This window comes from Dryobates pubescens, chromosome 9 (assembly GCF_014839835.1).
Source record: "Dryobates pubescens isolate bDryPub1 chromosome 9, bDryPub1.pri, whole genome shotgun sequence".
Taxonomy (NCBI): domain Eukaryota; kingdom Metazoa; phylum Chordata; class Aves; order Piciformes; family Picidae; genus Dryobates; species Dryobates pubescens.
The window spans coordinates 17,116,532-17,127,912 of NC_071620.1; the positions used below are offsets into that span (position 1 = coordinate 17,116,532).

Genomic DNA, 11,381 nt, shown 5'->3' on the forward strand with positions numbered 1-11,381 from the left:
AGGTCATCTAGCCCAACCCGTGTCCAGTTAGCAGGGACATCTTCAACTGCAGCAGGTTGCTCATCCAACCTGACCTGGAATGTTTCCAGGGATGGGGCATCAACCACTTCTCTGGGCATATAAACTACCCATCACCACCAGTCTCCACCACCTGTGAGGCAGTTTCCTTCTGCTCACTTCTAACTCACATTCACCCGTCTTGTACAGAGAGATTTATTCTGTGTTTGGGTGGCCGTTGCAAGCAACCACAACATAGCCACCCCTTCCTTGCCCAGAGAAAGAGTGCATCTTTCTCATAGAGGCCAAAATGCCATCCTTGAGCCCCAGAAGCAACCTCCAATGCCAACACCAGATCACTCCAGATTAATTCAACATTTTCAGACATTACAGTGATTGACAGTGGAGTTGAGGGGAAAATTCCAGTTTAATCCTGCTCTGTGTGCCACAGACATGGGCTCAGACAGCTTGACCTACATTTAACCCTGGGCAGCAAGAAACTCTTAGGGGGAAAAGAGGGGGAAAAAAGGAAAAAAAAAAAAAAAAGAAAAAAAAAGAAGTCCTTTTCATCTGAAAGCAGTGAGAATGTTCCAGCTTATTATGTGCCCCTGTGTATATCCATACACACATCACTTGGCTCTAATGCTGTGAATATTTCATAAGTGGAGCCAAGCTTGCCCTAGTTGGCTTTCCTGGGTGAAGCAAACATGTAAGTGAAATTAAAAAAAAGCAGAAATGTGCTTGCATAGCCATTCAGCAGGGTTTATGGCAGCAGCACAATGTGTAGGAGCGAGCTCTTGCCTGGCAATGGAGTTAGGATTGTTAAGTGCTGTAAAATCTGCTTACGGCTGCAAACTTCACAGCTCTAGGGGAAAAAAACCCAAACCTGATGAGCTGCTGACTTTCACTGATGTTGTGTCAGGAAAAGCCTAACAGGTAAGGCTTGACTGACTGCAACCTCAGTCTGGTTCCTTTGGCCCCTTCCATTCTGCAGATCAAAGGCACTGATAGTTCCTTGGGCTGTTTGTTTTGGCTGGTGGCTGGTGAGGGCTGGGTGTCACAGCGAGAGCTGTACTGGCACCTGTTTAAAGCCCTGTGGCTGAGAGAGACCCACGCCAGCTCCTCCACACACAAGTCCTCTCACCTTTGGCTGTGAGGCTGCATGTTCTGCTGATGATGGACCTGTAGATAAGAAAATACACCTCCTAGCTCCAGCTGTGTGCTAGGAAACTGGCACTTCCCTACAGTAAAATGTCAGGAAAACGGCATCCGGTACACTCGGCCACGTGGCAGTGACATGGAAGGAAAAAAGCTTCTGTCTGCAGTAAAAACCACACTCAAGAGTGATTCATGCAGCTGTGCTGCTTGGGCACTGGCATCTTTCCTCTTTCCTTAAAGCAGATGGGCCACATGCATCGATTCATAGAGTGTTTTGGGCTGGAAGTGATGTCAAAGATCATCTGTTTCCAAGCCCCTTGCCTTGGGCAGGGACATTTCTACTAGTCCAGGTTGCTCAAGGCCTCATCCAGCTTGGCCTTGAACACTTCCAGGGAGAGGACATCCATGACCTCCCTGTGCAACCTATTTCCAGTGCCTGATCGCCCTTACTGTAAACAATGTCTTCCCGATATCCAGTCTGGATTTGCTCTCCTCAGGCTTCAAACCATTCACTCTCAGCCTATCACAACAATCCAGTGTAGCAAGTCCCTTCCTGGCTTCCTTGTAAGCCCCTTTCAGGTTACTGGAAGGCCACAGTAAGGTCTCTCCAGAGCATTCTCCAGGCTGAATAATCCCAGCCCCTTCTTTTTACCCCACCAAGGACTGATCTTTATGGCACTGGACACACAGGGCATCACCTTTGAAGGTGGGCACTGCCACAACCACCATTATTCCTTGAGAGTCTTGGCCAAAGCTGTATTTGCTGCTGCATCTGTGAGGAGCAGATGCTCTCTGTGCACTCAGAGCTGATCCATGTCATGGGGCCGTCTCATATCACTTGGCACCTGCAAAGCTCTGCGCAGCTTTCAGTTAGACCAGTTCTGCACAGAACAACTAAGAGAGTTGTAGATTGCTTGTTGGAGGTTGTTTTGTTTAACCAGTAACTGTAAAAAATAAATACATTTTGGAAAACAAACAAAAACCCCAACTCACCTGAAGAGCCACAAAACAACAGCAACCCCACCAAGTAAGCAAACCAACCAACCACCACCCCCAAAAACAAAGAAAAAGAACCAGTGATGGAGAATTTAGCTGAGGTAGGGGCTCCCCTGGTTGCAGTTTAGTCTCTTTCTGGCCACTTGTTCAGACCCAGCAGCAGCCAGAAATTTTTGTTTAATTACCACTTTGTGCAATTCTTCCCCTGCTGTATTGGCTCTGGGTTTCTTGTTTTGACATTCCTAAGCAATCCTGTGTGGCCTTCCCTGTGTCCCCTTGTCTGTGATTGTCCAATCAATTCCTCAAACTCAAGCCCAAACTCAACACTGCATGTTAGCTCCACAGGCTTTTGAAATCAAGATGTATTCTTTCTGCTAAAGATGATCATCTTCAGCAAAATAGCCAGGTAATTGCCAGGGGATAATTATGAGGCTCTAATTATTATTGTCGCTGGCAGTACGTGATGAACAAGGACGAACACAGCACGGTGCTCTGAGCTGGCACTCTGCCAGGGGACACAATCAGAATCAGAGAAGTGGTTTCACTTTGCCTCCAGCCCCATCCTGGCCCCTTGTCAGGCTCTGACCCGTCACCTGGGCTGTTTGTGAGACCAGTAGCATTCCAGCCCCTATTTGGGTTGTACCTTCAGCTCTAGCAGTAACTTCAGTGATGATACTGGGCCTTATTTAGACAATTATTTTGACTGCCCTCCTGGAGATGGACCCTGGCTTCCAGCTACAAAAACCCACCAGCAAGGAGAAGTCTATCCCAGTATTGTGGCAACAGCCATGGAAGCTTAGTTATAAGCAAGACACAAGGACAAAAGTCAAACTTTATCCTATAGTTAAAACTGTAGTGCAGCTGGGTACCTGCTGGGCACCCAGTGGACTAATGTCACTCCTTCCCTAGCTGGCCCAGGCCCTCTCCACTAATATGGCAATGCACTGATATAGTCCAACCTGAAGCAAGGCCACCACTACAACTAATTGCAGTGAACTAATTGTCACAAGAGCTCCTCAGGTCAGATTTTCAGAATCTTGAAGATTCCCCCTCCTGCTTTGTGTAGATCAACCCACATATCTGAGTGCTTTCTTAACTGACCTCCCGGAGAATGTGGCTGTCCCAGAAGCTCCTCAAGGTGGTTCATGCTGCAAAACTGACCCCAGCAGTACAGGATGAGACACTTGCCAATAGCCCCTACAAGCTGTTCCCACAGCTGCAGAAATGGTCACACAGGACAGGCTACTGGCTGTAGGTAAGAAAGGAGATCTTTTGTACTTGGTCTGAGCAGCAATGGATCACAGACACCCTGCAATGACCACAGGACTGTGGTACCAAAGGTGTGTGTGCAATGAACACATTCTAATATGTATGAAGGCTACAGGCCCCTCCAGGACACTTAGGTGCCCCTATGCAACCCTTGCCCCCTACAAACAAGAGATGGAACCTGTGAGCTACATGCAGGGGTTCCCACATCAGGCCCCAGATAAAGAATGACCACACAGTGTTACTGGGGCAGACTTTAGGCTTTGCAGGGTGCTGCAGGACATGAGAACAAATGCCAACAGCAGAAGAAAGTGTGCATGGGGACAGTGAAGCAACAGCATCTGTTAACACCAATCCTACAGCAGTGTTCATCTCTGGAGCATAAGAGCTCACAGAATCAGTTTTTAATAATGCTTCTCAGCAAGATGGCACTTTACCTCTTCAGGGCACTGAATATACAATGATTATTCCTCACAACATCCCTGTGAGGTAGGCATTGGGTTGCAGTTACTATTTGACATGTGGACAGAGGCAGAGAAGTACAAAAATCAATCCTGCACATTTAAGTTAATGAAATTCAACTCACTTAAAGAGGGAGAGGCCCTCAGTGACTTGACTGACAATGAGTGGGGCAGAGCTGATGAAGTGTCAGTTCCTTTACTCCAATTAACTATGTTCAGGCTCCAGTAGTTCCTTCTCCATATCCCCCCACAAGCCCCCACCACTGTTAAATGTTAAAGATGCAGAGACTTGCTACAAAATGAGACCTGTAAGAGAAATAGGAAAAAAACCCCAAACATTTCAACTTAGCCTTTATTTGAATGAATCCATGGGAAAAGTTTACTTGCCCACTCAAACAGAACAGTTTCACCTTTATTCCTTTATTACACCTCTCAGAGCATTTCAGCCTTCAGCTGTAACTATTTGCCTAACAAAAATCAGAAGGGGAAAAAACCAAAATCTTGGTAGCCTGTGATCATTCTCAGAAATGAGGTTCATTGGAGTTACATCATGCTGCTGAAGTCTGAAGGACTCTGGAGTGGGAGGAGAAACTATGGGAGGGTTAACTCTAACTGTGCATGTATTAAAAAAGCTTCTTACTGTACTGATTTCTCAAGTAAACTCTTCCAGAATATTTTTGCTCTAAAAAATGAACAGTTTTGTAAACATTAACAAAACCCCATAAAATCCTAGTTTTTAATTTACAATTCTTAATTTCATAACTTCTTTTCTACTGTAAATCAACTGTAGGAAACTGGACAGCATGGCTCTTGTGATTAATGTATCTTCCTGCAGCTTTCTGGTGAGATTTCTGAGAAGACAACACTGTCCAAGAAAGATTCATAGTCTCAACCTGTAAGCCAGCACAGCTGAAGTCTGTATAAGCCATGACAATCAATTCAGCCTGAGTGGCTAATCCATTGATTCCTTCACATGCAGTAGCAGTGATAAAGGTCTGTCTCCAAACTGAGAGGTGATCACGACTGCAGAGGCCTGGGTCCACATGCTCTGAAAGCCAAAAGACATTGCCTTTCCCAGTAGAGAACTCTTCATTCTCATTTAATGGAAGATACAGCCTCGTGGAGTAACAGCTGTGCACTATGAAGAATGAAGCAGTGGCTTTTGGAAGAAATCATCATTTTGAGAGGGGAAGGAAAAAACAAAACAACAGAACAAAACCCAAACCAAGGGAGGAGTAACTGTTACCAACAGACACGAGCCTCCGAGATTCGCTTCCCCTGCACATTGAAAACGTTGCCACAATCTCTTCCCCCAGGGAACTTCAACCTTGGTGAATATATAGAATTTTTAATCCACAGAGGAACTGTAGTCTCCAGACAAGGTGGTGGTGGGGGGGGAAGAAAAAACTGCCAACCTCAGAAGTGCACTTTGTATATCCTGTCTCACAAAGGGTTTAAAGTGCTAAGGTTTGATATATCCAAGAGGAAGCATCTCTCCTAGTCCTTAATTTTTTTAAATGAAACTTTATCTTTGGTTTCCTGTATCTTCTCTGTTATTTTATCCTTTGTTTCCTCCATCTTCTCTGTAATTTTATCCTTTGTTTCTTCCATCTTCTCTGTAATTTTATCCTTTGTTTCCTCCATCCTATCTTGGAGATATTCCTTTACTGGTGGTGGTGTGGACATGTAGCCATGCTTACGTAGATATTTAACGGTGACAGATGTTCCTCCCAAAGTCACAGTGTATCTGGCAGGAGTTGCAATCTTAAAGAAACCAAAGAGCACACAGCATCAACAAAACAGGACAATATTATCTAGCAAAAGGTATTTGTAACATTGAGCATTTATTTTGGCCAGTGTCAGAGACTAAAAAGACCTTCTCTTTATAAAGAAGCAAACTGATTTATGGTGCATCCCCCAGAAATACTTGCAGTGTCCTTTTGACAGGCACCAGCACAGGCATTAGACTTCCAGTTAAAAAAAGCCCTCTCCGTGCAGCTTGTGAGACAGGCATCAGACACCTCCCTCAGCATTTCAGCACAGACAGTATGTGAACAGTGAGCCATGTAGGCAAAGAGGAAATTATGACCACAAGACACTAAAATCTGAAATTCACAGGTGTAGAAACAGCTTTCAGTCCAAAAGTAGGACCTGCAGATAGAAAACCAGAGAGTTGAGACCCTAAGAGGTCAGCTAATCCAAGACACAAGAAGCCAGGTGCGTTACTGCAGGCAGACTAAGCTGCTCTTTCAGAACCCACACAATCTTCCCTTTGCAACCTATTCTACTGCTTCCATGTCTTCAAAGCTACTTCCAACACTGTCAGATCTCCCAGGTATAATAAAATCTTTATATTTAACCATGTTTATTTAATAGTCTCTTAAGCACAGGAATAATTGGCAAGAGTAGGGGGAAAATAACCCCTTTAATATCAGATAAGCAGCACACCATGTCTGGAAACGAAACAGCTGAGTGTCAGTTGAAGTGAATGCAGAACTTTGGGTTTTTGTGGTCTGACACATTTCAGGTTTCCCCTACATGGTCTGTGCCAGAGACCCAAACCTGAATGTAACTGATTCAAATGGCAATGAAAGTACAGGACAATGATGGAGAACTAAGGTATAAAGACAAACCAGCAAATCCTCTAGGATAAGCAAGCCTGTACTTTTATCTGGAAACCATGAGGTGTTTAGACTTTACCTGTTTATCTCTGTTAATGTGCCAGGGATACGGAGGAATCTGAGCTGTAACAAAAGAGGCATGGCCAGCAGGTTGCCACTCTTCGCTGCTTTGGTGAGACCTCGCCTGGAGTACTCTGTTCAGCTTTTGGGCCCCCAACATGTAAGAGAGGCATGGACCTGCTGGAGTCAGTCCAGAGGAGGGCCACAAAGATGACCACAGTGCTGAAGCACCACTCCTATGAAGACAGGCTGAAAGAACTGGACATGTTCAGCCTGGAGAAAAGGTGACTCCAGGGAGACCTTATAGCTGTATTTCAGCATCTGAAGGGGACCTACTGGAAGGCTGGGGAAGGACTCTTTAGAAGGGCTTGTAGTGACAGGATGTGGGGCAATGGTTTCAAAGTGGAGCAGAGATCTAGGTTGGACATAAGGAGGAAGTTCTTTACAATGAGAGTGGTAAAATACTGGAACAGGCTGCCCAGGGATGTGGTTGAGGCCCCGTCCCAGGAGACATTCAAGATCAGACTTGATGTGGCCCTGGGCAGCTTGATCTAGTTGGAGGTGTCCCTGCTGACTGCAGGGGAGCTGGACAAGATGACTTTGAAGGTACCTTCCAACCCAATGAAATCTGTGATCTTAACTGCAGCTAAATCTGAGGGCAGAGAATCCTTTGGGCAGCAAACAAAGCTGTTGAGAAATGGACACCTTCGAGGAGCACAGAGCCCATACCCACTTGCATGCAACTGTTTTTACTACAAACATGAATGTTCTCACGTGTGGCTACCAAAGAGAGAAAACAGAACCAACTCTTTCTGCTGTAAAGGAGGAAACCCTGCTCAGTTCACCAGGCAAGATTCTGAGCTTATTTCTAAGCTCTCTTTATACTTACTTTATACAATGCATACGCAGTCAGTGCATTTCCACTCTGGGAATTTTTCAGGATGTTCACTATGCTGTCTGGTAAGCCAACCAGCTCCAGGAACGGAACAACGTTCACTCCCCTGTGAAAGACAAAAGGCAACCTGAACTGGAATTTGAAACCTGAGCAGTGATTTATGGTACCATTTCCATTCTTCAAATCTATTATACAAGCAAGTTACCCAAGCTGTATTTTTTTTTAAGCTAAGCAATATATTACAGGAATTATATAGCTCACATACAAGCAGATTAATGTTCTTTTCAGCCAACCAGAGAGGTCATGGAGTCTCCTTCTCTGGAGGCTTTCAAGACCCACCTGGATGCATTCCTGTGCTTTTGGCAGGGGGGCTGGACTTGATCTCTGGAGGCCCCTTCCAACCTCTAATGTTTTATGATTCTATGATTCCAAGAGGTGATCCCTTTACATTATCCCCGTTTTGCTGAGCAGCTACTAACTTACCTGGGTTTCAGCTTCTTGTCTGTGGAGGTAAGTAAATATACTAGTGGTAAGATCCCTACTGAGGCTCCAGCTCAATTTCATGCTCTGTTTAACATAAAATGACTTGATTTTGTCCTTGTTAAAAATCTCAAACTAATCTGCAGCATGCCCAGAAGCACAGAATCCATGCTTCGGTGTCCTCCACTCACTTATAAGTATATCCAACAAAAAAAGGGATGTGGCTAAAGAAAAAGGAAGCCACATGGACAAGGGGTTTTGTGCCCAGTTGTTCCACCCTGTCAAAATAAGCTGGCGAGGTGGGTAGAGGGAGCCCCTATCACAATTTCTTTCTGTTTGAAAGCCAGGGAAGTTAACATCATAAAGAACAACAAAATAGAAGACCAACAACATAAAGAAGAAAAGACAGCCTGTCCTTATACCAGAAAAGTACATGCAGTTCTAGAAGACCTGCCTTTCCAATATTTAGAGATCATTATTAGGATCATTATCCATTTCTACCTAGCATTTTAAGCATTCTTCTCTGCACTTCAGCATCAGGAACAGTAAAACAGGCACGAATGTACTAAGTTACTGGAGCCTACAAGCTGAAGGCCTATCCCCAGAGTAGAAAATGGAGCCCTAGTAAGATCTAAAAGGCAGAATTAACTGTTTAGTCTCGTGTGATTCTGAAAGCTGCTTTTCCACTTCAAGAGGGTGCTGGTCCTGTGCTATGACAAACTGAAGCTTTGTTATAATTAGTTTCTAGTTAAAGGGCTCAGTAATTTCCATCCCATTTTAGCAGCCCAATGTTTCAAAAGAAAAGTACATCTTCGCTCCATCTGAAATATCTGGATGTAAGCATCAACCTGAATTCATCCAAAGCAAAATATTTTTATAGCTCAAGACCTTTATTCCTCTGACATGAGCTAAATTTAGAATGACATTTGGATCTATAGCTCCTAGAAAGGGCAATTATGCCAGCTGGTTAGAGTAACTAAGACAAACACTTGTGCAGCAAGGCATTCTGATGGCACAGCCCCATCCTTGCTGCCACAAACTGCTGTTGTTTCATGCTTTCTATTATTAAATATACAACACTGGCAATCCAGAGAGATAAACATTTACTCATATTTAGCAAGCCATTTGCAGACAGACAAAAAAACCCAAGCCATCTTTGACTTGAACTAACAGCCCATAGCTGATACAGTGGATTTTTTTTCCCCCTAATCAAAGGCATTTTCCAGAACAGTATCTGGCACATGCTATAGCTGAAAAACTAAAATTAGAATACTTCATTAATATTTTTCCTTTTTCTCCCAGCCACACAAGTGTTTAGTTTCCAATTAAAAGGTCTGTCTTACAATAAAAAATATTTTTTTTTAACTGGAAGGCAGGAAAGAGAGGTAAAAGGAATAAAGGTTTGTGAGGAACTCAGAGTGAGGTGGAGGGCACAAAAGTCATTATGGAGGATGGGGGATGAAGAACAGAGGAAGTGGTGAATCATAGGATGGTTTGGATTGGGAAGGACCTTGAAAGATCCTGCCATGGGAATGTGAAATACCTTGCAATTCCACGAGCAAGAAGAAAGCAGGGCTTCAAAGGTCTCATCTAGCAATTTACAATTGAAATTCCAATTCCCCATCTTTACCTTGTGAGTGGTTAGTCATAATTTCAATGATGTTTACATCTATGCTTCTTGGGGGAGGGGGGGAGGAGAGATGAGCATTCCCTCCAATGTTAACATACCTTGTTCACAGCAATAACTGCATGATAATAGCACACACATAACACCAATGAATCTTAAGTGTGGCTTTCAGTATTAATATTGTGTTTCAGTTAAAAATGTAGCCCCATTTCCCTATTACATATAAAGGCAATTTTTGGACATACAGCAGTGTTTCAGGGGCATCCTCAACTAGATCAGGTTGCCCAGAGCCCTGTCAAGCCTCGCTTTGAATATGTCCAGGGATGGGGTCCAAACCACCTCCTCCATACCTGGAGATATTCAAGGTGAGGCTCAACAGGGCTCTGGGCAGTCTGATCCAGTTGAGGATGCCCCTGCTTACTGCACAGGGGGCTGGACTAGATGATCTTTGGAGGTCCCTTCCAACCCAGACCATTCTACGATTCTATGTCCTTTCACCTCTGAAAAGCCAGTCTCCATTCAACAGCACTACTGAGCTCTGCCACAAACTATCAACTTACTTCATGGCTGCATAGTAAAAGGCTCCAAACCATACAGTGGAAGTCAGAAGATGCACTGGAATCATGACTTTTCCATACTGTTTAAAAGTTTTCTTGAATCTCTGAACAAGACTAATTGATTTGTCTTGCAGTGGATCAGGATCTGAAGCATCTCGCTCTCCAGGGCTCTGCTTGGCTGCATCCCTGGCTGAAGTCAAGGGATTTCTCTCTTCTGCTGCTTTGCGAGGAGTGTCTGCTGGCTGTGATGAAAAAGTGCTTTTCTTTGAGGCAAAGTACGCTGCCCCTGCATGAAGACATCGTTGAGGAGGGTCCAGCGCCAAAACCACCTTGCATCCAACGCTAGAAAAGGCCGACTGTCCCTTCAAGCACTGAAAGATGCCAGCACGGGGAGAGGCCACGCATGTCCCATGCACCAGCTGCGATGCAGTATGCAACAGGCTCCGCTGCATTTTGGTGACCTGCAGCTGAGGTTTTTAGAGAGAGAGGAAAAAAAAGCAGCAAAGATTAAACAAAAGGCATTGCAATAATCTGATTTCTCTGTTTCAGTGCTACTTGAAGTTGTCAGCTTCTTAAACTGCTTTCTGTTGTTCTTAAAAGGTTTTCCTTATCTTGCTTTGCAGAAACTGTTACCATCTAGAATTAAATCATCACTTCTTTAGCTTTCTGAACTGCAACGGTCCCTTCACTTACCACACTCTGCTCCTCACAGTTAAAAGGCTCATTCTACTCTAAACATGTTCAGATGTTTAGTGCTACTATTATCTGGCACAGTTATTGAGAAGTTATCTTGAAACCTCATTTCTAGTAGCAACTTAGTTTGAGTGATACTTCAAGCCTACATAAATGTTGTATGAACTCACTGAAACGCAAATAAAAATGATTTTGTGGGTGTCAATACATTTAGTTTTGGTGTACCTTTTCATGTTCTAAACTATTTTGTTCTAGAAGTTCATACAGTAAAAAAAAAAAAAAGGAAAAAAAATCACTACTAATTACTACTGAGAAACCAATAATCAATAACCTTAATAGTAACAAACCTAACCATAACAGCCAGCCAGTATACATCTGTTAGGAAAGGCAATGGTACTATTAAATTAAACTGAACTGCAATTTCCAGAACATTGCAATGCAAATAATGTCTTAAAACTGTGGACAGCCCATCATGATTTTGGATATTCAATGCTCACTCCTCAAAGTTCAAAGATTCCCCACAAAAGAGGAATTTTGGACATCGAGAAGTATTTCCCCACCCCCCAAAAA

At 43.8% G+C, this 11,381-nt stretch overlaps 1 protein-coding gene across 1 annotated transcript; it reads right to left on the reverse strand.

Moving 5' to 3' along the window:
* Positions 1-5,162: 5,162 nt before the first annotated feature.
* On the reverse strand, positions 5,163-10,731 carry FAM210A (family with sequence similarity 210 member A). The gene is made up of 3 exons (XM_009909904.2): positions 10,122-10,731; positions 7,449-7,560; positions 5,163-5,642 (listed from the first exon to the last, which is right to left on the reverse strand). Exons 1-3 carry the CDS (start codon positions 10,568-10,570, stop codon positions 5,376-5,378), a joined length of 828 nt encoding a protein of 275 aa, XP_009908206.2. The 5' UTR covers positions 10,571-10,731; the 3' UTR covers positions 5,163-5,375.
* Positions 10,732-11,381: the final 650 nt, after the last annotated feature.